Source organism: Aspergillus aculeatinus (genome assembly GCF_003184765.1).
Source record: "Aspergillus aculeatinus CBS 121060 unplaced genomic scaffold BO66scaffold_2, whole genome shotgun sequence".
Classification (NCBI taxonomy): Eukaryota; Fungi; Ascomycota; class Eurotiomycetes; order Eurotiales; family Aspergillaceae; genus Aspergillus; species Aspergillus aculeatinus.
The window spans coordinates 517326-541125 of record NW_020291471.1 but is presented as its reverse complement, the minus strand read 5'-3'; the positions used below and the strand labels follow the sequence as shown (position 1 = coordinate 541125).

Below are 23800 nucleotides of genomic sequence, written 5' to 3'. Positions count from 1 at the left end.
GGTAAGTGCATAACGCGATTGTGTGTGTAGCTAAAACATGAAACCTAAGTCGAAATATGAACAAACGCCAGACCGGCTATGCCCACCAGCCGTTGCTCGCAGAATTCAGTTCCCCAGTGACCCCAAAGAAAAAAAGCCCAAAGCCCCCGTTGTCATTCACAAACACGAAAAAAGTCCATAAAGTATCACACAAGCGTGAAACCGGGTAACAGCAGATTAGTTGAAGGTCCAGCCACCATTGAGACGCAAGCGTTGACGCTCGGCCAAATCGCGTCGGATCTCATCTTGCGTGAGTCCGTCGGGGCCAGACCAATGGGCACTACTGGTGCGCTCGCGGAATTTCTTGATCTTCTTGTCCCCCTTAAACGTCTCCTCCAGGGAGAATGGGGCAATAGGGCCAAAAATAGAGTCCGCCTCCATGCCCTCCTGTTGTCGTAGCAGCGACTCCAACTCTTTCGGCTGGGCCCATTTGGGCACAGGGAGCATCTCGGCCTCCGAGTCCTCGTCTTCGCTGTCCGTGGCAATCTCCGGCAGGTTGATGTTCTCGCCATTGGGATAGCTGGGCGACTCTTTGACCGGGTGCTTTTGCGATGAGCTGGCAGCGGGCGTCCGATGCGCAGCGGGCGGTGCCATCGGCGGTTCTGCGAACGGGATTTTGCCACTGGCATATTTGGACATGTCCATAGGATGCGCAGGTCTTTGCGTTTGTCCAGTCTTCAGAATCGAGGTTGGTGGTTGGCTGTAGAATGAAGGTTTCTTGGGCTCCTATGAAGAGGTTAGTAATGAAATCATGTACCATCGAACGACTCGGAATTACCTTGCGGATGTTGGACTGGCGGATTGGCGGAGCCATTGTAGGGCGCATTGAGGACATGCGATTCTGTTCGTCTTCTGTCCTTCTGCGCTTAGACTCGCCTGCCGGTTGCACCGCGCCCGTCTTCAACGCCGTAGGCCGCTGGTTAGCCTCCTCGTCCAGGCCTCTTTTAGGAGGCTTGGCCGGGTTAGGCTGAGGTTGGTTGACGGAGCGATGGAAAGGCTGAATGGATCCGAGACGAGAAGCTGGTCTCATGGTTCCCAGCTCACCCCGCTGAGCAGCCTGGGAGGCCGGCCTCTCCGGATGGGTTTCAGGCTGTTGGCTTCCTTGCCTCTCCAGCCTCCGTTGGCTCTCAAGTCTCCGCTTCTCGATTGCCTGAAGTTGAGCGGCTTTCTTAGGGTCTTCAGCAACAATTCGCTCGCGTCGTTCGGCCTCTGCGCGACTGCGCATGTCCTGGCGACGAGCTTCCTCTTGCTGCTGGGCCGCTCGTTTCCGTTCAAGCTCACGGCGCTGCTCCTCTCGACGCCTGGCCTCGCGTTCCTCCTGTTCACGCTTTCTCTCACTTGCAAGTTGAGCCTTGCGCTGTGACTGAGTAGACATAGAACTCTTGAAGCTGCTATTAGAAGATGCAGTATGTAGTGAGGAGTTGCTCGCCTTCTTCTTCAGGGTAGGTGGCTTCACCGCAGAACCCGGTGTCGGAGCGGGGACACTGGACTCCCGCATGCCAGAAGACATGGTTGACGATCCCAGCGTTATGGGCCGAGAAAGAGCACTGCCCACACGAATGGAGACAGGCTGAGGTCTGGGCTTCTGGAGTGTTTCGCGAGTGGGTTTGACAGGACGACCCTTTGCTTGCTGTTGCTGCGGGATAGACGATGGGGCGGCGGGCTTGGATTCAGTTTCCGTTGCATACTCTGTTTCCTTGGATGACTTTTGCAGTTTGGGCAATCTCTGGGATGTTGGTGCAGCAGGGGCCTCGGAAGTTGCCCGAGACTCGTCTGCAGAATACTTCTCTTGTGCAGACCGAAGTTGCATGGACCTCTTTTTCTCATGCTGCCGGGTTTTCTCGGCCAGTTCCTCTTGTAGTTGGCGTTCCTCTTGCCGTTGGCGTTCTTCGTATCGTTGACGTTCCTCTTGTCTTTGGCGTTCCTCTTGTCGCTGACGTTCCTCTTGCCGTTCACGTTCCTCGAGCTCCATCTGCCTACGCTTCTCTTCTCTCTCGGTAGAGCTGCGGGTTCTACGCCCTTCCTGGCGTGGGGGGCTGAGAAGATGGGCAGACTGTGGTCGCTGCGCCTTATCCATCAACTCGCTAATGGGACGACCACTCGGTCGCAAGCGTGGTTGTTCTGGTGAGGACGCTTCTTTTCGAGCCGCAGCCGCTACGCCTCCAGTATTCGTGAACAAGCCCTTCGCAGATTGCACGATCGACTGGAGTCTTGACTTTGACGCACTCAAGGGTCCATCCCATCGTTCCGGCGCAGGAGAGCCAACAGGTGTCGTCGACAACTGGGAGTCAATATGAGCCGACGCGCTCTTTTGATGACCAGGACGTTGTGGGGAGGAGTAGAGAGGCGTTGTCGACTTTCCGCGGCCCACGTCCGAAGTGCGCTTTGCGGTAGTTGTTGTTCCTGTCGCACTTCTCGTATTGTCTATAGCAGAAGGACGATCGTCCTCAGCGGCCCGCAGAATCCTAGCTCCCGACAACTTGGTGTCTTTGCTGTCAGTTCGTTGGTGTGCCTGTGTGTTCGACCGATAGGGCGAGTTCATTGGCTTGATCCAGTCGTCGTCAATCTGCATAGGCTCCGCAGTTGGCGCATCACGGGGCTTTTGGCTAGGAACCTCTGGTCTCGTCTCGGGCTTGGAGATGGGCAAGTCAGGATAAGTGACCTGCGCGGTTGATAAACGCGAGACTGCAGGGATGGACTTGGTTGGTCGCGATGGCTGCAGTTTACCCAGCATGCTGATCTTCTCATGCAGCCTTTGAGTCGAGGACTTGGTATGGACCTTGCTGGCTTTCGTATCAACATCCGATTCTCCGTCATCGGTTAAATCCTTATTGTCGTCGATATCCATCTTGTCGTTATGTGTGGTGTCATCCTCCATGCCAGACTGTGTCGTTCTGTGTCCTCCAGTCTGCCTACCAAGATAGCTCCCGGTGTTGCTAAGTTTGGAGATCTCCAGATGGCTTGTGCGAGACAGTCTTGAACCTCCCAGACTCTTCTTGGTCAATGGCTCGCGTGCAGGAAGCGACGCGAACGAAAGACTACTCTTGCGAATGGGGGGGCGTGCCGGAGGTGAAACGTCCGAGGGAGAACCGATATCGTCAATATCGAGAGCCATTTCATCCTTAGCATCCTCCTTCCCTTCCTGGACAGGCTCGGCAGCAGGTGCGGCGGGAGTCTTGGCAGGTGAGCTCGGCTCCACGGCTTTGGCAGGCTCTTCCTCTGCCTCAGGTTCTGACACCGGCTGGTGGCTGAGCTCCGGTACTGTCTCTCGCTCGCTGTGTTTCTGTTGCTCCTGCTCATCCTGCTGCACGGGCTTGACCTCAGGCTCTGGCGCTTGTTGCAACTCGATTTCCTGTTCGAGTTCAACTTCAGGCTCCTCAGGCTCCTCCCGTTCCTGCCGTTCCTCGAGTCCCACACTTTCCTCACGCTGGATCTCACGCTGAACTTCGGGCCTAGCCTCGGGTTCGGCCTGAACTTCAGTCTCAGGCTCGGGCTCATCTTCGGGCTCTTTCACGGTTTCCGTCTCGGGCTTCTCCTCAAGCTCAGTTGCTGGCGTGACAGCGGACTCTTGTTCCTTTGGCTCCATTTGAGGCTGCGACTGAGAGGGCGCGTTTCGGCTCGGTGTTGGTTCGACCTGCTCGGGTTCAACTGTTTCGCCTCGGTGGCGTACATTCTCTTGGGCGGAGTGGAAGGAGTTTGCTGTCATGCGGCGCTCGTCTGGTAGTTGAGTATGTTCTTCCGTAGCAATGGACTCGGTCTCCATCAGCTGTGTCGATGCTTGGGATTCGGGCTGTACTTGTGTCAAGACAACATCGTCGTCCTCATCCTCCTCCATTTCTTCTCCCTCGGGCATGCCATGATAGCCGGAGTCGGTATTGTACTCCGGGAAAGAATTGAGGTTCTTGCTCAAGTCTGGATATGCGGGTTGAGCTGCTTCATTGGTCGTGGTAGGTTTAGGTTCCGCCACGGGGGTTGGTGCTGCAGGGGGCGCAACGGGTGCCTTGGCGGGCGAGCGTTGAATTGCCGGGCTTGCAGGGGGTTTGCTGTCATGCTTGCTTTCGAGTTTGTTCTCTGTTTTGCTGTTGTGTGCAGAGGAGAAGATCTCACTCAAAGGCTGTAGACAGTAAGCAATGAGTCCGCCAATGCTTCCCAGGAGTAGAGAGCGGGTCGACGTACCACACGAGGCTCGGTCGCATCGCGCTTTCGCGCAGTCCGCGGGGTTTTGCCGCGCAATTTCCCTGGGGTCTTGAACGCATCGGTGAAGTTACTGGGCGAGAGTCAGCATCGGAGAACGGGATCACGGGTATGCGGGCGCAACGGACAATTGGTTGGTAGAGAAGATCTCGGCCATATGCTCATTCAACCAATCCATCTCATGGCGCACAGGATATTCGACCTCTTCCATTTCCTGGTCCACAAGCTGCATACAGTTTTCCTTTTCGGATGAGATCCACGCTGCAGAGCCAACGGGCTTCTGCGCCCTCGCGCCGGTCGCAGCCATGGCGATGTAAACAAACGCGGATTGGGGATCGGAGTCGTCAAGAAGACATTAAAATTAATCGTAAAGGGTCGAGGGCAAGCGGGCCCAGTCTAGAGGTTAGTGACAGTCGAGAAATGAAGCATAGGACCGTGGTGTGTCGGCGGAGGGTTGATGGTCGGCCGGTGGGCTTCAGGCCTGTCGTCCGGAGTTTGAAGCATCAAAACATCGGCCAACGCGTGAGTCCCGCTCCAGCACGTGACCTCTACATCACGGGTGCCTGGCGCTTAAGGCGCCCAATTCTGAGCATAAACCATCCATACTTAGCATAGCTTACCAACATATCATTCTGGTTTGTGCTGGCTATGGTTCTAATACTAGCTACCTATCCAGAAACAAGGTGATTCTTCTGCACTACAATTTTGCTCTATCTCTTGTAGCAAGTCTTGTTGCTGCCTGGTTAAATTCCATGCACCTAGCAAAGTAGGATTGCCATGCGACAGCTTCCCTCGATTGCCTCTCAAAGGACCAACTGCTCGGCACATACATAGAACAACTACTGAGCGCTGTGAAATATACTTTCGTGACATCATTCATGGCCAGATCTAGATTGAGTGCGGATGATGTGCTTTGCGATACAGTGCGCCTCCACCAAATGGTTGGCAGCTTATGATCGGATGCTGGCCCCTCCACAGCTCAGCACTGCCAACCGCTGCGTCACTTGCACCAATATCCCAAGCGTGTATAGGCTGCCGGGTTGTGCTGGATTCCGGTTTCGTGTCGGTCACCAATGGAAACATTTACAAAAGCGCTGGATGGTTCTCAATTGGAAGCGATTGTGAGCGGATGCTGACTGATTGAGGTGTGACCGGCGAGTGACATCATCCCAGCCCAGACCGAAGTAAACACAGCCGAACAATGCGTTTGTGGACTATAAGTGAAAGGTGACTGGGGAGGAGCTTCGTGGTGGAGATAATGATAATGGTGGAACTTGAATCGGTGATGGACTCGACGGTGTCAGTCCTCTCTCAAGGTTCTGACGGATGAATTAGGTGGCAGACATTGAGGACAAGTCTGGATCCTCGACCTGCAGAGCATGCATCTCAATGCACGAACTCCTGTTCGCTGGATGGATTGATGGATGGATGCTGGATGAATGAGCTCTCGAAGGATCTTCTCCCAGCAGTGAGTCCCCTTGCATAAGCGCACACACTGTCTTATTCAATCAGTCGATTCAAAAGTCATAAGCCGCTGGGGTATATCAAAGATATAATTAGTTTGGCCGTGCAAGTTAATCCGAAACACCGGTCGAGGCCATCACATGTTCGTTTGGGTCTGTTCGTGTTGGGGAAGGGAAGGCAAAACGAATTATTACTGTAGAGTCAAACCTAAGGCACACGACCAAATCAAATCCACCCGCCGGCTCGACCCCATTATTGCATCACCTTCTCTCGCTCTTGCTCTCGCCCTCGTCCTTTTTCTTCATCTTCTCCCCCATCCCCGCTCGACTCAAGCTCTTCTTATTCTAATCTCTCTAATCCTCTTCTCTCTGTGTTCAACTGCAGTCTCGTCTGCCCGCCCATTTCAACCGCCGCAGCTACCTTCAGCTCAGCTCAAACTTCTCTCAATTTTCCCCTGACAACCCACCCTTTTCCTTATCTTTCCAGCTTTCCGAACCCACACAACTTTCGTCATGGCTGCTGACGTGAGTTATCCCAACGTGAACGGCCATGGTAAGGTACGTATCCGAGGCTTCTGGTCAGTCGCATGGAGGGAAGAGCGTTCTCAAGCTAATGTTTCGCCTGATCTTCAGTCCCACACATTTCGCATCTCACCGAGAGTTCGAAATCGAGTTACACAAGCTAACCACTGATCCCTCCGTCTAGGTACTATTACCAATGGTAAGCGCCAATTCTTAATCCCGGCCTCTTCCCTGGGGGGAGAAGAATTTGTTGCCATACCTCAATTGCAATCAAGCTGACAGCCAGTCTCATAGGACCTCTGGCCGACAACATCAAATCCGAGGCGACCCGCACCAGTCAAGAGCTGCGCGAGCTGCGCAACGCAGCAGTGACTCCCTCCACCACCGCCGCGACCGGCCAGCCCCTAACTTGTATGTACCACTCACACTTGTGCCACGCCGCTTGTCGCTAATTCCACAAAGACTACCACTCCCTGCTGTACAGCCTTTTGAGCGTGAGTGACTGCGAATCCATCCCACACAGACCAGCCCTAACAGATAGTCCATACCAGTGGGAACAACCCCGAGCCACCGCCGTCTCCTTCATCAGCGTTGTAGCTTTCATCTTTGCCGCCCGATACCTTCCGCTCCTCCGATGGTTCTTCAAATTTATCTATGTGGTTCTGGGCTGTGAGTGGAACCTGCACAACAAATATTTCGACGGAGGACTAATACATTCAATAGTCACCGCTCTCGCCGAGCTGGGTGGTCAACTCGCCCTGAAGCAGAGCGTCGTCGGATCTTTCCGCCCTCGCAAATACTACACCGTTCCCAAGGAGACGGTCGAAGCCGTGTTGGAGGATCTTGAGCAGCTCGTCGATTTCGTCCTGATCGAGTTCCAGCGCGTTCTGTTCGCCGAGAACCTTGTTCACACCATTGCTGTATGTCAATGCTACACCTGTGACACATGGCGCATCGCTAACCGGCCACCAGGCTTTCCTCGCCGCTTTCTCCGCCTACTGGTTGATCAAGTTCCTTCCCTTCTGGGGTCTCTCCCTCATCACCGTCACCATTGCTTACTTAGGTCCTTTGGTCTACATCAACAACCGCGAGGTCATCGATGCCCAGATCGAGCACCTCCAGGAGATGGTCAACAGTCAGGCCCACCAGCTGAAGGACATCGCCGAGGAGCGCACCGCCCACGCGACGGGCATCGTCAAGCAGTACGTCGAGGACTACAGCGCCAAGGCCCAGGGATTCGTGCACCGCCGCTCTGCTTCGCGCTCCGTGACCCCCGAGGTGGCCAAGGTTGCCAGCAGCCCCGTCATCAAGAAGGAACCCGAGGCCGAGCCCGAGATCAAGATCCCCGACTTCCCTGAAGCCCCGAAGGCTGAGCCCGTGGCCCCCGCCGCTCCCGTCGCGCCCTTGGTGGAATCAATTGAGCAGCCTGCCGTTGAGGCTGAGGAGAAGGAGCCTCTTCTGGCTTAGAGAGTCTGTCGTGATTCGGGGTGGACACAGGTTGTTAGCTGCCTCCAGGGGTTGTGGTAGTTCTGACTAAGGGCATTGAGGAGTCGACTGTGATGGCATGCACAGCCGACTGAGGCTGGGTAGTATGTATGCGGTGGTGTGGTGTGTGTACGATGGCAAAACGAGACCCCATTAGCCGTGGTGGTTAACGGGGACGTTTTTCCCTTGTACTTTTCTTTCTACTTTTTTTTCGTTTCATTTTTCTCTTGCTCGCAGGCCGACTGTGGAGTATATCTTCTGTTTGGGTTCATACTTATATTTTATGCGTCGTATGGCAATTTCTTATCTTCTGGGAAAATCAGACTGGTGTAGGACAGCAGTCATCCTCGTGAGTACAGTAATCTTTATGAACGATGCCTGCGTAGACAACGGAGACAACCGGACCACGACCCAGGTAAGATTAACAATCAGCACAACCAAAAATCCCCACACAAAAACAAAAAACACGGGACCCCCATCGCGGAGAATCCGTCCCCCGAGCTGCGGGTGCAGGTGACAGCGCATTCCGTTGATGGAGGGCGGTGTAACCCCAGCGTATCCTTGTCCGAAAGCCGATTGGCGAGCACGTACGTAGTCGACCGAAAGAGAATGCGCACGCATAGCATAAGCAGCGGGGAGGGATACTGAGGCGTCACGGGTGCTATAACCACCGCGCTGGAAAGATGGCTCAGCGAGCGGCAAAATAGTTCGCCTACAGCGAGGTAGAAGAAGAAAAAGAAAAGGAAGAGTGCATCATCCGTGAATCGAACACGGGCCTCATCGATGGCAACGATGAATTCTACCACTAGACCAATGATGCTGGTTGATGTAATGCTCGTCCAAGTTTCTTTATATATACTTTATATATACATGTTTGCAACGTAAGATTTGTTAGTCGATTGCGCGCCACTTTCTACATCGTGTCGTTGGATAGCGTTGGGGAAGTGCGAGCTTGAGGGTTTTGGTTCTTGATGTATATTCTTCCGGTGTGATGGTTTTCTGGTATGCTGGAGTGGTTTGGGGGTTGGTGTCTATAAGATCATTGTTGAAATTGCGGATATATAAAGGTTACAGCGGCCGGGAAATTGTGGACGAGACCCAGTTGCGTCGATGGAGAGCCCAGGCCGATACCGCCTGCTTTTCATCCCGATATGGCACCTAGCAGTGACCGTGACCGTCTAGACGGAGGTTGATGTATTCCTTACTCGCACCATCAGCACCTACACCCAAAGCATGAGGTCTCAAGTCTACATGCAGCACATACGAGCATAGCTCTACTTGCATAAGATGAGATACCTATCTATCTACTCATATAATGCTGTAAGTCTATATTGTACATACAGAATGAATTCCAACCGTGTAGATACATCGACAATCACCACAGAAACCATTCAGAAAAAAAGGGGGTGACTCCCCCTTACTCAGCCTCCGGCTCGACATCACTGACACCATCGAAGCCCTCATCCATGGCGTCGGGGTTCAAGTTGGCCGCATCCGGTGCAGCGCCGTCGCGGTGCTTGTCCTTATCGTGGGAGACGGTGCGCCAGCCTTGCGGGGCGGATGGGTCTTTCAGGTATTCGGACATGGGGAACTAGAGGAATGTGTTAGGCGGGGGATGGTCATTGCTGGCTTCAGGGAGGGGAAGAAAGGGAGGGGGGGGCTGTTGCAACATACATAGTGATCGTTCTTCTTCATGGTCACCACCCAGGGGACGTTGTCGAAGGTCACCGCCCGGAGACGGAAGTATGTGTTGTCGGGGATCTTGCGGACCTCTTCGACGAAGCGGTCGAGGTTCGGGGTCGAAGTGCCGTTGACGGCGGTGATGAAGTTCGTGGGCGAGAGGCCGTATTGGTAGGAGGGGGAACCGCGGCTCTGTTGTCAAGGTGTATTGTTAGTGATGGGATGGAAGTTGATAGTGAAAGAAGGATTAACGTACCCTAGCACTGACGTAGACCTCGCTGTGGAGCTTGGAGATCTGCTGACGAACGGCGTGATGGGGCTTCTGGAGGACAGCACCGCAGAAGACCACGGCGCGGTCGGTTTCCAAGTCCTCCGTCGGCACCGTGGGGACTTGGATGCGCATCTCCTGGCCGTTGCGCACGATGAGCGCCTCCAGGGATTCCTTCTCGTACATGATGTCCAGCTCCGAGACACGGGTGATCAGCTGCCCGTCCAGGGTGAGGATGATGTCGCCTTCCTCAAAGCTGTCTACGGCCTCGGAGGCGAAGCCTGGAGGCGGACAGTCGACCTTGCGGACCATGAACAGTTGATGCCGGGCGGGGTTCGCCCGAGTCACTTTCTCGATCCACTCCTCGGACACGCCCATGATGCGGGCCTGGCTCATCTGCACCACGTAGCTCTCCATATTCAGGATCCGCAGCGTGGGCATCTCGCCTTGCTGCACCTTGGACAGGACAGGCAGAAGAGACGGCGTCGCGAAGCCCAGATGGTACTCGACGTCCTTGTGCGAGTTCCCCGTCCGTTCGCCGAGGTAGTTCAGCCAAAGGGCGTGCACCGTGCCATCGTCGCCGACCAGTACACCATTGGAGCACTGTCCGCTAAGGCCAGTGTCTACCGTGATGGCGTCCAGGTTGATCGCACGGTAGCGCGGGGCCGAGGCATTGGCCGGAATTGACACGGTGGTAATATCGGTGACGGCGGTCTTGGCCACCACGATGCGGAAGTTCTGGTTGAATCCGACGAAGATAGTGTCCTGACCCTGCTTGATGTACTCAGTGCTGAGCTTGGCGCTCTGCACCGGAGCCTGGACCAAGCTGGGGTCGTACTGAATGATGCTGTAATTCTGGAGAGGATGCAAGAACACCACCTTGGCGGTGACAATGATCGAGTCGGCCACAGTGACGTTGATGTCGCAGAGGTCGTACGGAACAATGGCACGCGAAACCACGACCAGTCCCTTCTCGGCGTCAACGACCAGACCGAATCCCGTCTTCTTGGCTTGAGGATAGCCGTCCAGCTTAAGAGGCATCGTGCACGACACGCGCACGAAGCTGCGCACAATGGCGGCGGCAGCAGGTTGACTCACCCCATCAAGCTGGATGAAATCGGCTTTCCTCGGCACAGGAGGCAGGGCGGGGACGGGGTCCGCGAGATCAGAGAAATCCCAGAGTCCAGTGGTATCATTGCGTACCGCCAACCGCATCTTCGGGTGCCAGTGTCGATCGATATAGACAATGCTGGTACCGCGCGTGTGGAGATCGCGGATGTGGCGATACGAGATGACCACCCGCGAGCGATCAGGAATCGTCTTCATCACCTCCACAAACTCATCCAGTGTCCGCGTTGGCCGCTTATCCACGGAGTCAATCAACCATCCCGACAAGGTGTTCTCCAGCTTGAAAGATCCGGCGGCCTCGCAGACATAGACGCCGCGGGTAGCGATGGCATACAGACGTGCCTGTTGGTAGGACAAGTTATGGAACGTACCTCCCGCCACTGTCACGAAGCGGTCGGGCGTGATGGCATGCAGGTCGCCAACCTGGCACTCCACCTCCACATCTTGACCGCCTCTTTGCACCAGCAGACGCACCGTCTGCCCAACGCTCGAGTCTAGGATATCGTCCAGCCGAATGAACTGAGTGAGCAGCTCCCCGTTGACCTTCAGAAGCACGTCTCCCTCCTCCAGCTTTCCATCCGCCGGGCCCTCCGGCAGGATGATCTCTGCCACCAGCATGCTGGTCTCCGTGGGAGCTGCCTTCCGCACGGTGGCCTCCCACTCAGGTGTCAGGCCCAAGCGACGACACTCGTCGAATGGCTTGAGAATCCATTGTGTCTGAATGGTTCCTCGCGTGACCGGCTGACCGTGACGGATGCATTCCAGCGCACGCAGCGGCCGGTCCAGCGGGAGGAAGTAATCCGTAGCTGCGCCATCTGCGCGACCGCCAGCCTGCAAAGCAATTGCATGGCCATCGATGTTCACGACAGGACTGCCGGAACTGCCACCACTCGCTGCCGCAGCGGCCTGAATGTAATTGGTATTGAAATCACTGTATCCCTCGCCGTATTCCGGAGCATTTCGATCCAATCGACTGATGACACCAGACAGAATACTAAGCTTTTCTCCTGCATCATTACCCACGACACGAATCTCCGATCCGACCTTGGCCGCATCCGGTTGTAGTTTCAATTCCTTCAAGTTCATATATCGAATCGCTTTCGGGTCGAACTGTAAGATTCCAAAATCGTGAACAGGATCTCGGTAAATCGGGCGAACATCACACTGATCTGGTTAGGGCTGCATAGAAAAATGGAGATGAAGCGCCTGCGCTTGGGTTGATAGGGCTAAGCCAACTCACTTCTTCATGGTTGTCGAAAATACAGTAACCCCAGAAAGGTCCGGGACACACCACGTGTCGATTCGTCAAGATATAACCCCGCTCCGCGTCGACCACGAAACCAGTCGCCTGACTGCTCATCGACAGTTCCGTGTCAAAGGAGCACGTCTGACAGAAGTGGATCGACACGACGCTTTTCACGACCTCCTCAATGGTGGCCTGCCACTCAGGCGAGTCGGCCTGTGCAGCTCCCAGGGGCAACACCCGACCAGCATCCTCTTCTTCCTCCACATCGTAGACGGTTCCATTCGCGGGGGTGGAGTCGCCAGGCGTTAATGTGCTGGTTTCGGGACGGAGATGCTTTGCGGGCCGCTCGGCGGGCGCGGCGATCGAGCTGCGCTTGCGCTTGGCGCCTGCGTCACCATTCATATCCATCTGTAGCGTATGACTCTGACGACCACGGGGTCTGAGAGATAAAGCCGCGAGCGAAGTGATGAAGCGAGGGGAAATAGCGCTGGAATTGTTGATGTTCCTCGGGGCTATATCACTTGACCACAGACCGGAGCTGTGACGGGGAAATCGCCGCGATTTTAGGCAGCGATGAGGATAAGGTAGTATGTGGCGCGAGGAGGAAGGGGTTCGAGGCGATATAAAGGTAGGTAAATGGCTATAAATTGAAGGTGAGGTGAGGTGGTGCCACGGTATATCAGAAGAACAGGAAGTAGTCGGCGAATGTAGCGGCGGCGGCGGCGGCGGCGCGGCGGGAGACGAAGAGGTAGCGGCAGCTACAGTAGAGAGAGCGATGGTAGTTTTGGGTGTGTGGCTAGTAGCGACAGACAGTAAGCTCCTTCTGTAGAGTCGGAGCGAGACGCAAGACATTCACAAGGTCCTCAAGCGACAAAGACTGTTGCAGGAAATGAGAAATGGAGGAGGGGGGAAAAGCTGAAAGAGTGACGAACTGCAGGGCGGAGAACTGACTTGAGGCAGAAAAGCTCAGGTGGGCGGTCAGAGGAAGGCTGTCGACTGATTGGTCATCCACCCTCCACCGCCCGTGGAGCTGCAGCAACAGAGTCTGATGACCAGATCAGATGGATTCGCGCTGGGAGAAACCTGACTGGGTCAACGCGTATGCATATATTCAGAATAGTAATTGTAGTGGTGGCAGTGGAACCGATCTACATCTCTATCAATGCGTGGCTATAATACACTTGAAGGCTGCCTCCCTTCCCTACTATGTCTTCTCTACTTCAAACCCGGGCATCTGGTGGCAATCACTGCAGTCCTCCACCCAGTTCTAGCTATCATTGTACCTGATCCAAGATCCTAATTGCTTGCCCGACTTCATGAGATTCATCATGTTGTCTGGGACAATCAGTCCGCGGAGACGCGTTCTCCTACAGGGAGAGCCCATATCATCCCTTGTTTGGTGTCGAATTGGCGCTGGTCGACGAAGTCCGGTCCAGAGATCATAGTGTGATGTTCGCAGTCAGCACTAGTTCAGACTAGTACCCTATGTATCGCAATTCATGTCGATACTAGCTTCCACTACGTGACAGAAGTGACAGGGAAGCTTCCAATCCGTTGTAGAAGTCTTCAATGAAAACTTTTGTTCAAGGGCGACACTTGCGCCCGTCGCCAAGGTGCCCTCGGTCATCTGCAGGGTCTAGTTGCTCTGTCTATCCAAGGGTGGGTGTTCAGACGACTGTCTCGGTAGCGGGGGAAGGGCTGGGTCGCCCGTTTCCTTGTAGGGCCTGGGGACTAGGCTGAGGTGTTCCCATGCTACCTTGTGTCGAACGAGGACATAATTCACTGAGTCGGTTGTAGAGATCGGCCATTGAGGGCATGTGTGGTGGAGGTGTCATGATGGCAGGGCCGCCAGGAGCAACACCACCAGACTTCTTAGCTCGGTCGGCAACGGTTGCCAGATAACCCAGGTTGGCTTGCAATCGTCGCATACATTCGACATACTCCGGGCTTGGGCGCTGGTTAGATTTGTCGGGAGTCTGCTCCGAGGTCGGCGACGGGTTGGACTCTTGAGAGCCCTGCGGAGTAGGCGCAGTCCCAGCCTTGCCGGCTGCCTGAAGATTTATGACTTCCTGCAGCAGCATCGAATTGATATCCAGAAGAACTGTCACCCGGGCCTTCTCTCGAGCAGCCGCGGCAGGCGACTGGGGGGCAGAAGGAGACGAATTTGGCACTGGGTTGGGTTGCGGGGTCGGTCTCGGTTGTTGCGCTGAAATCATGTTGGTCGAGGGAATTGAGGCCATGTTGGAAGGAAATGATTGTGCAGCAGTGCCAGAAACCGCAGCAGCTGAAGTCGCCTGGGGAGGAAGAAATTGGCCCATCGAAGTCGGGACAGGTGGCTGGGCAAATGGCGCCGCGAAGTTGGCGTGGGGTCCTGCAAGTCCATCCCGTTGATTAGCGGCTTGTCCCTGCAGCCGACATTGTGTCTAACTTGAGACACTTGGGCTAGCAGCCCAGTGTAGCTCCATGAGCGACAACAGCTAAAAGGCAACTAGGGTGACAAGAGGTGACACGATAGTGGAGGTCCGCCCAACCATTGGTCCTGTAACGTAGCGAGAACGCAACCAGACCAGGTCAGATGCGGTAGAGTCGCTGTTGGAAATGATGTCCAATGCGACGAAGCATTTGTTGATCTAAGGAGGCCCAGTGGGTGGGGAAGCAATAAGGGGAGAGGGGAGGCGGGAGAGGAGGGATAACGGGGGTACAAAAGAGGTCACAGGAAGTATTGAAGTATCGAGAATGGGCAAATCAGATAAGAATGGCATTAGGAGAGTACCACTCCCATGACAATGTGGTGATGACAACGTACCTTGTGATTGCTGGGGAAAGCCAGTCGGCATCATTGCTCCACTGGGGCCGGCCTGCATAGGCACGGAATTGAAAGAATGCGGTAAGTGTTGCTGAGGAGTCATATGAGAAGGAGGTGTAGACTTAGGCTGGGGAAATGAGGGCATGGCATTTGGATAGTAAGGGAACTGTTGAGGACTTTGAGTCGTGACAGGAAAAGCCGCGGTCTGCTGCATCGCAGCTGGGAAGCCGGAAGAATTATTCGAGTCCATGGCTGATGAATGATGTGAGACAAAACTGCTGGAGGGGGGGTCCCAAGCTTCCGTTCCCCTCTCTTTGCTCTCTCTTTTTGGTTTGTTTATTCTTTTTTATTCTGGACGAGAAATCGAACAATTTTTTTTTGTTTTTTTTGTTTTTTTTTTTTTTTTTAGAAAGAAATAAACCTTCGTCGGAACACGTCCGTAGAAAGTCAGTGTCAGAGTTGGGAGCAGTTCTCTGACTCGCGGGAATCCAGGGATGGACGGAAATGCGACACTAAGCCCGGGTCCCTAACGCCTTAGTGGCCTGTGAACGGTGGCTTTAATTGCCTATGGGGTTTTCTGGAACAATCCACGGAATCGAGACTGAGGGGAAATTAGGAGCAAATAAAAATGCAAGAAAATCACCAAGGTCAATTTAAGATTAGAGGAGAGACGATGGGAAAGGAGGGGGCGTTTGATTGGGTCGATGGAGGGGACACGACAGAGAGGCAGACCGACTGAAAGGGGAGGGAGGAGAGGAGGATCGAGGGGGTGGAGGAGGAGATCAGGGGAGCGAAGAAAAGGCGACCACTGGGGGTGTAGGTGGGCGAGAGGAGCAAGCTGACAGCTTAAGCCCAAAGGGCATAAATGCGATATGCAGGAAAAAGAATAGATAATAGCAATAGTAGAGGTAGAAGAATGACAGTCAGTCAGTCAGTCATGGATCGAAGGGCAGTGCGAACAGTGGAAGAGGGAAAGGGTCAGGACTCGGGAAGAGATTTGCTGGCCGGATTCAGACTGATCAACCTGCGAACGATTGGATGATAACACATGGCTTACCATTCGTCCGGGCGGGCCGGCTGGTGGGGTTCCAAGAGTGAGTGGTGGGAAAATCCACACTCAGTGGCAGCACAGGTCGCCTAGGTACTCCGTACTATCTTCTTAGTTAGTTAGTTACTCGGTTAGTTGTTGACAAATTTCATAAATGGATGATTGATCGAGTTATGTGAGTAGAGTACGATACTTACCGTAGTTTAGGTATAATGTCGGTTAGTGGTCGGTTGATACACGACTCGGGACAAGTAACTGACATCTTCATAATTGGTGGCTGTATTATTAGCGTAACGTACACAGTTACAGGCACATCGGCTATGTAAAAGAGATACGGAGTAATTTTTGTACCAAAAACTGTGTGCACCTGAGGCACCCAATGGGTCATGGGCTCAGCTGGTTTGCCTTCCTGCCTCGTTCGGAAGGCACAGGCACAGGACGGTCACTCCAGCGAGTCACTCACTGCTCTTGACTGTGTAACCGAAAGCTCCAGCCTTCATCTCTCCCTCTCCCTCACCTCTCTCCTCCCCACTAACTACTGCTCTCAAAGTGCACATCATCTTTTGACCCGCAGGGTGAGCCCGCCAATCGAGGGCGAAGCACGCATGCCACCTTTATTGCTTCAAATATACGGACACTACGAAGGGCTCGAGGCCAAGTACGGACAATGGACAGTCCCAGCCATCCACCTTGCGAAGACGGAGGCGGGAAAAACTCCCCAACTATCGATCTTTCGCGATAGTGTATGTTCTGTACAGCGTACAGTAAACTCACTGTACTTTTGAGATCAGCATCCCGCGGCTGATCGTCCTCGCAGATCGGGTAGCCTTCCAGAAGCCCCGGTATTAGGGTCATCGAAGGTTTCCGATGAAACTCATCTCAGACCCTGCCATTCTCAGAACCAGCCTCGGCTCCTCTCCTCCGTACCAGGGTGGGTGGCCACTGACATCTGTCATACCGATGGAGCCAGCCAGCCCCACGCAAATTGATCCCTCACTCGCACTAGCCCTCAAGTCGGTGACCCGTGCTCAATTGTACATGTACGTCGCTTCCACACTTGGGGTCTACCAGCGGTCGAACCACCTACCTACCGGTGGCGTGGTTGGTGTGTCTACTTTCATAGAGAATTGGAGAACCTGCAAGACAATGGGAAGAAACCACTAAGCTATTTCTAACATGATTTCCTCAATGCTATCAGGATCTACCTAAGTGAAGCTGCTTACTAGACGGATTGCTTCAGTTCTCACTAGGAAAATGTGCCGAGCCGGTATGATGCTACCACGATTACCGTTGAATACACCATTAGACATGCTCCGAATGCGAAACACGATGCATCAAAGCCACCAGTGCACTGTAAGGTAGTGGTCGGACTGTTGATTCTCTATCTATCAATAATCCATAATAATCTATCCTCGGTGATACAATAGTCTCGACGGCAACCACGAAGGACGGCTGAGACCGTAACTCGATTAATGTCTTCGCCTCAACGAAAGTGTTGTTATTAATAAATCGTGCTAACCGTCCATGGATGGCGATGGAGCGTGTAATAGTCCAGTCGCTACGTCCGGGAGGCTTCCGACGTGCATGATTACTGAGCGCCCAGCCAGAATGACAGGTCATCTAATCATATGCAATACGCGACCCGCTGCAGTCCACCCAGCAGACTCGTCAGAGGTCTTACCCAAGAAACCCGAATCTGTTCATACTTGGACCCAACGGAAAGGGCCACCCCCGTCAACGATCATGGCGTTTCCGAACGCCCGGTAGCTGGTAGTATGGCCATGTTTTTGTTGCTCGCACACCAATCGTGGAGCGACCAATGGTGCCATTATACAGAGTAGTCCTGTCGCCTTGGGAGATTACAGGGGTCGCCTGAGCACACTGTACCCCGTACTAAGCCAGATCTTGATCCTCCAAGCGAATTCGAGCTTTGTGATTCTTCGCGAATCGGAACTTCGGCCGGTGACCAGTCATAACCTTGTTTTCAAATATAACAGGTGACGCCGACGGCGAGCTGGAAGAATGCGTGGCCAATAACCTCGGAAACTCGCAAGCATGTTCAATGCCAGCACTATGAGGGTCTATGTGCAGTACTCCGTACTCCGTAAACAACTCCACGCCCATCGTGGACTCCAATCTCATCCTTGGATGTTGCCTCTACGCTCCATTGTCGGACATTTGACCGACAATGTACAGTACCCAGTGCGTCAGACGAATCAGGCTCCCAATAATCCGCTTCGGGAAATTCGCCATCCATCCACGATGACCAGCAAGTAGCGCAATGTGGCAATGAACGATTGGAGTCTAGACCTCTCTACTTGAAGCGATGTCTATTGACAAATTGACGCCTATCATGTGGATAGCATAGGTGACAACCAGCATAGGCGAAATGCCAATAACTCTTTGGGATAATGCCCATGACGAGACATGACAGGAAGGACCGACTACGGACAGAGAACGATAGCTTTCAAATGAGCACTTAGGCTATCGCAATTTTTTTCCGCACGCAACTTCACTCTCTATAGTTCGTTGTGCTACCGATCCATTGTGATTAGCTCTGGTGCCGTCCTATGAGTATTTTGGTGGGTCACTTCCAACCGGGGCGGATCCACACATCTAACTTTCGACTGATCGATTTGTCCCAGAATGATCATCAGTGTTCTGCATGGCTGATGCTTCGTTGCGAGACAGCTAGGGACCACGTAAGTACGTTGAACGGTCATTCAGTCAGCACTTGGCTCAATCCTGTAACTACTTGGGCACCTCCATACGACGTAATATTCGACGGGTGTCAAGAGGCCAGTTTCTCGCGTTGTTCATCCTGGGTTGTCACCCATTACACTGATTCGCGTCTACAGGCCCATTCGTGTTGTTTCTCGGACGAAGCTAACGGTAGGATCAGTGCCTGACACCTGATGCACGAAGCAAGGAGGGGAGGGTTAGCGGAATTAAGTCATTCGCTAGAGAGGCAATTGAAGTGATAGGCGAAAATTGATTACCGGGATTGGGCAGTGTACCTTGTGAGGATCATTCTCCACCCGAACTACTCCGTTCTATCACTCCGACTCGAGGCAGTCTCAGTCTACGGAATACCGTAGATAGACTTACTATCAGCGCTTGAGGATCCGCTACTCTCTAGTCGTCCATCATTTGCACTGTATGCAAAATGGAGCTTGAAGTGCCGGTGAGTGAAGGATCGACAATGGCAAAGACCTTGTGAAAACGAATCAATTGCATCTACGGGATAGCGGCCATCAGCTCGTTCCCCAGGAACTGTCAGCTATACGGGATCCTTACCTATTCAGGGAAGACTCGAGAGGTACTTTTTACGCTCTCCAATAGTTATACCTGAGGAGAACAACGCAGAAAGGCATTAGTGTTCACGCCTGAATGCAAGAGAGCGGATGGGTCCCCATCCGCTGCTGTGCCACATAGGGCCACGCATTAGTGACACGGCTTGGATGCATCCATTGGTCTAGCTTCTATAGCACTGATTTTCTCTTATGGATTTTCTCGTTATGGTGCTTCTTGGGGAAGAAAAGGTCATTAGGGCTAATGGTGATGCAGTGGGTGCATCATCCACCCGGAGGCGACCTAGGGACAGCTGATACTTGGATTGAGGGCGATCCTGTAAGCTTGATACAGACTGTGGATCTATTGATCGCCCCGTTCATTCGGTTTGCCTCAAATTGGTCCCAGACCGTCTCCGATGCATGTTTAAAATGCCTTCTCTCGTGCCCTGTCTCTGACTCGTCGTGAGTACTTCTATGTGCCTTGCACCTTTCTCACCTGCTGTGTCAGAGCGAGCTTCTGAAGGTCTTATTGTCTAAACCATTGGTCATCTTGACTTGTCACCATCCCCTCGATTGTTTCACAGCCATGGTACTGATTCACCTGGGTGGCGATTCGCAACATAAGCTAACTGCACCAGGCTCATACTCCGGTATCAATGGATGCGCCGTTAGACGGGCTGGCCTGTCTGCACTTTGCTTTGATCTATATCGATGACAGCGGTAAATTGCGCTTCGAAGCATCACCTTCGATTGCGGATAGCTGCCATTCAATCTTGTCGCCAAACGTGACCGAGAGCTTTCTACGAGCCGTGGCCTTGTCTGGGAAGGACGAGTCGAATAAACTTCTAGGTAAACCCTGCGCTGCCGTACAGTGACTTCAAGATGCACTGACACCGGCAGTAGAAGGGTCAAGAGGCCGAAGCCCATTGTCGCCTGAGTCACCTAACAGCAAGTCGATGTATGGCAACACCATGTCCTAGCCGATGATGGAAGCTGACAGATCTCAGGTTCAGCAACACCTCAGAGCCTTCCTCAAACAAGCGAAAACGAGTGTCGCATGAGTGTCTCGTACCGATGAGTATCACTTGCCACCAAAAAACCATGCTCCCTATTCGCAATGCTAGCATCCTTCGGCGATACTATGAGAAGGCCTTCGAAGGCCTACAGCAGATCAACTGTCGCATCCTTGCCAAGGCATACATCAAACTTGTTGAGCCGCGGAAGCAGGTCAACTATCCGTACAACGGACGCAAGATCATTTCTGGCACATCTCAACAGTTTGATCCCGAGCTCACCAAGCCAGCCTGGTGGCCAGCGGGCGTTACCCACAGAGAGCCTGATCACCTTCTCAAGAACGGTAAGAGGACTGTTCAACGGATTCACGAGAGGAAGCACGCTAAGCGATGGGCAGAGCGAGTCAAGCTCCTGGTGCATATTCTGTGCGAGTTGCGCGAAAGCCACGCTATCTGCGTCGAGAAACTCAAAGAAGCGGATCAATCTGTGCGTCGACAGATTCAACCCGTCGAACGGTTAGCTATACTGGATGAGATCTACCATGTCCGCGGAGAGCAAGAACGGTACCTGGAAGGCAGAACAGGTATGTTCCTCTGGCACGCCGACCGGATCCGATATTGACATGGCTCCAGACGGGCCCATGGTTGTGTGTGTATCGCGCGTCCACCTTCCCGAGCAGCTCGCGGATAGCCAAGCGATGGGCTCCCCGACCAGCTCATCCATGAAGGACAGCGTGAATCCGGTGTACCGGAAAGAGATCCCCGACCTGGAATCGCACACCTCCGTCTTCGACTCCTGCAGCAGCTCCGCGGTCACCCCGAAGAGCAGCACCGGGACTATTTCCACCAAACCCCTCGAGCCCTGCAAAGGGCCAACCATCCAGGTCTCGTGGGACAGCAGCGCCCCAACTTCTTCATACGCACCTATCGGCGGCAGCAGCGCCTCCCGACGGTCACGCGAGGGCGAAAGCACAGCCGGCTACTCCCTTGACCTGACCAGCAGCTCCATGTACCACCACGAGCCATCGACCCTCGAAACCACCTCACTCCCTCTCCGATACTACCCTCACAGCCAAGCGCAGCAGACGCTGCCTGTGATCGGACTCTCGAATACCGATCTCGGAGGCTGCCCGAACCCGTATTATTTCAATTATTGAACCTCCAAAAACATCAACTTTAAGCGCTAACGCATTTCCTTTGTTGTGTGCCATCAAACGCGTGGAAAAGAATTTTCCAAAAAAAGCCTGGGTCTCGCTCCCACCGGGTGGTTGAGAGGGGTCGCTTCACTAACTTTAGTTTCTAATATTGAATGAACTTCATCATATAGAGCGGGGGAAAGGGAGGGGGAGGAAAGCATAACGGGCATTTTCATTTGTACTTACCTCTTTCTTTTGTTTTTTCTCCTTTTCCTTTTTCTCTCTTTTGGGTTATGTTGTGCATTTCGGGTCGCAACGGCATAGAAAATCGCTAGAGGACCGGTTGTATAGAATTTCGAGGGGACCCAAAAGGGTTTTGGTGGGGGGATCGGGAGAGTCAGGCACTGTACATATAGAACTATACTTTAATAATTAAGAGACCAAGAGAGATTTTCATGAATGAAGACCCCGAGCATGGATCTACATACTTCCGTCAGAGGGGAGACATGGAGAGATGGAGGGGGGGGAGCAAGAAAAAGAAAGATTCAAAATTGGGACGCCCCGACACATTGCTTATATCTATGGCAGCGGTACTTACTTATACAAGGACAAAAGAGGGGAGACAGTAAGTAAATCTTGCAGGACGGGGCGACGCAAGCATGAACTGTTCCCCTTTAAAGCAAGGGGTAGATACAAACGTCAACCGGTTTTTTGGGGAGGTAAACTTGTTTTTTTCTGTGTGTCTTGCTGCTTGGGCGGGGGAGTTGGATGTGTTATATTGTCCGGAGGGTTTGGATGAACCGGTTTCCGGCCCGGAGGGGGGAGGTGCATTGGGTGCGTTGGATTTTTGGGGGAGGGGGAATGAGGATTTTGGGACCGGTTCAAATCCCGAAGGAAGAGATAGGTCTGATGAAGGGTTGGGGGTTTTGGGAGGTGTGTCGGGGCAGACAGAGAAAGAAAGTGTGTGTGTGTATGTGTGTGTGCTCTAGGAGGTTAGGAGGTTGACTTGACTTATGGGGATGGTCAGGACCTTCGTGGGGGTTTATCGTACTGTGCGGCATTCGCATGCCATGAAGTAGGTAGGTACTAGGCTGCTACGTGATCGCTTTCTGACTCGGTGGTTCGGTGTACAGTACGATTAAGAAGAACTATGGGTTACTACGGAATATAACTTCAACGAATCCTGCAAATGCCCCCTCTACCTCTGTTTACAGTCTCCGCCTCGGTAGAGGCCGTCCTCTTCACGTGCTCCACAGATTGCGACTCCGTATATCCACTCTGACCGCAAGGCTTGATGGACCGTCAGCCGACGAAGGGGCCTGGGATCTAACATGGCGTAGATGACGTTTCGACATGGTTCCTGACGGGGGGCGCATCGCCGATCTTGATCAATACACAATGCGATGCGGCGTGAAGACGGCCATTTTCGTGATGGATAAGGACAAGGGCAATAAGGGAAGGGGATAAACGTGACACTTACAGGCCCCAAATCCTCGATCAAGGCAAATCCCCCCTCCTGCGCTCTTTCCCTTGCATACCGGGCATACATCCGATCCTCCTCCGCCTGGGCCACGGTCCAGGCTGAACGGCCCGTGCGCATGAATAGGTAGATCATGCCCAGGGCCCAGGCGTCGAAGGCTTTGGGATTGTTTTCGTTGATACTGGTGTTGTTGTTGGGGACGCGGTATAGCTCTGGCGCATAGTATGGACTGCTGCGCGCTGCGTGGGGAGACGAGGGGGAGAATGCCCGGACTTTGATTCGCACGGTTCCTGCTCCGGTGAGGAGGATGTCCTGCGGGTTGAGAGTCAAGCTCGTCCATGGAGGCCCAGTGTGAGTTTGTTCGAGGTGGGATTGGAGGTTGGGGTGGTTGTGGAGATACGCGACCCCTCGGAGGAGTTGCTTGAAGAAGCAGTTTGCTTCTGCAGGAGCGAGCTGCGTTGTTGATGCGATCAGTTCATGGAGAGTACCCCCTGTACAGTAGGGGGTGATCAGGTGGTGATTGCCGGCATCGTCGATGATTGCGGGCAGGAATGGGAGGAGGATGTTGGGATGATCGATGGTGTTGCTGTTTAGTGCGTTGTTCTTGAACAATTGAGTAGAGGGAGGGGGCTGAGACATTGAGGGGATGATCTTGACGGCGTAGATTCTGGGTTGGCTGTTGGCTGGAAAGCGTGGACAGAGTCGGTATAGGTAGGTGGTGCTGTTGACGCCATGGCTAAGGGTGGTGAGGTAACGGCCGTATCTGGAGATGCTCGAGCGGGACAGATGTGGGGGTGTCTGTTCACAGAACAAGTAGGGGGAGATTGAGGTCGGAAGTGTGTGCTGGTGCATGCTGGGATGTGGTGGCTGTGGGGTGTATGAGGGGGTCTGGCATGGTGTATACGGCGGTGGCGGCTCACTGCACAGGGGCTGGTGCGGAAATTGATAGGGTGCTAGTAGAGTCATCCTGTCTGATGATGAGTAAATCAAAGATGATTA

At 53.6% G+C, this 23800-nt stretch overlaps 6 protein-coding genes and 1 non-coding gene across 7 annotated transcripts; 2 read left to right on the top strand and 5 right to left on the bottom strand.

Annotated features, from left to right (window-relative positions):
- Nucleotide 1: 1 nt before the first annotated feature.
- On the bottom strand, nt 2–4692 carry BO66DRAFT_364155 (uncharacterized protein). Its single transcript, XM_025645152.1, has 4 exons — nt 4362–4692; nt 4216–4306; nt 818–4153; nt 2–765 (listed from the first exon to the last, which is right to left on the bottom strand). The coding sequence occupies exons 1-4, from the start codon at nt 4538–4540 to the stop codon at nt 217–219; spliced, it is 4155 nt and encodes a 1384-aa protein (XP_025508697.1). The 5' UTR covers nt 4541–4692; the 3' UTR covers nt 2–216.
- Nucleotides 4693–5934: 1242 nt separating this feature from the next.
- BO66DRAFT_387695 (uncharacterized protein) lies at nt 5935–8041 on the top strand. Its single transcript, XM_025646366.1, has 7 exons — nt 5935–6249; nt 6403–6417; nt 6513–6629; nt 6681–6712; nt 6770–6887; nt 6942–7138; nt 7191–8041. Exons 1-7 carry the CDS (start codon nt 6210–6212, stop codon nt 7683–7685), a joined length of 1014 nt encoding a protein of 337 aa, XP_025508696.1. The 5' UTR covers nt 5935–6209; the 3' UTR covers nt 7686–8041.
- A 411-nt stretch (nt 8042–8452) lies between these two features.
- BO66DRAFT_t15 lies at nt 8453–8523 on the bottom strand. Its single transcript has one exon. It is a non-coding gene; the product is annotated as a tRNA-Gly (tRNA).
- Nucleotides 8524–9003: 480 nt separating this feature from the next.
- On the bottom strand, nt 9004–12908 carry BO66DRAFT_387694 (putative nuclear serine protease HtrA2/Nma111). Its single transcript, XM_025646365.1, has 4 exons — nt 12020–12908; nt 9640–11943; nt 9378–9575; nt 9004–9294 (listed from the first exon to the last, which is right to left on the bottom strand). Exons 1-4 carry the CDS (start codon nt 12431–12433, stop codon nt 9121–9123), a joined length of 3090 nt encoding a protein of 1029 aa, XP_025508695.1. The 5' UTR covers nt 12434–12908; the 3' UTR covers nt 9004–9120.
- A 784-nt stretch (nt 12909–13692) lies between these two features.
- Nucleotides 13693–15081, bottom strand: BO66DRAFT_397468 (uncharacterized protein; the record flags this gene model as incomplete). Its single annotated transcript, XM_025648596.1, has 2 exons — nt 13693–14396; nt 14832–15081. 2 exons carry the CDS (start codon nt 15079–15081, stop codon nt 13693–13695), a joined length of 954 nt encoding a protein of 317 aa, XP_025508694.1.
- Nucleotides 15082–19341: 4260 nt separating this feature from the next.
- Nucleotides 19342–21731, top strand: BO66DRAFT_417023 (uncharacterized protein). Its single transcript, XM_025649643.1, has 5 exons — nt 19342–19761; nt 19811–20021; nt 20076–20130; nt 20180–20769; nt 20819–21731. Exons 1-5 carry the CDS (start codon nt 19759–19761, stop codon nt 21340–21342), a joined length of 1383 nt encoding a protein of 460 aa, XP_025508693.1. The 5' UTR covers nt 19342–19758; the 3' UTR covers nt 21343–21731.
- Nucleotides 21732–22306: 575 nt separating this feature from the next.
- BO66DRAFT_397466 (kinase-like protein) lies at nt 22307–23767 on the bottom strand (the record flags this gene model as incomplete). The annotated part of the gene is made up of 2 exons (XM_025648595.1): nt 22307–22351; nt 22802–23767. 2 exons carry the CDS (start codon nt 23765–23767, stop codon nt 22307–22309), a joined length of 1011 nt encoding a protein of 336 aa, XP_025508692.1.
- Nucleotides 23768–23800: the final 33 nt, after the last annotated feature.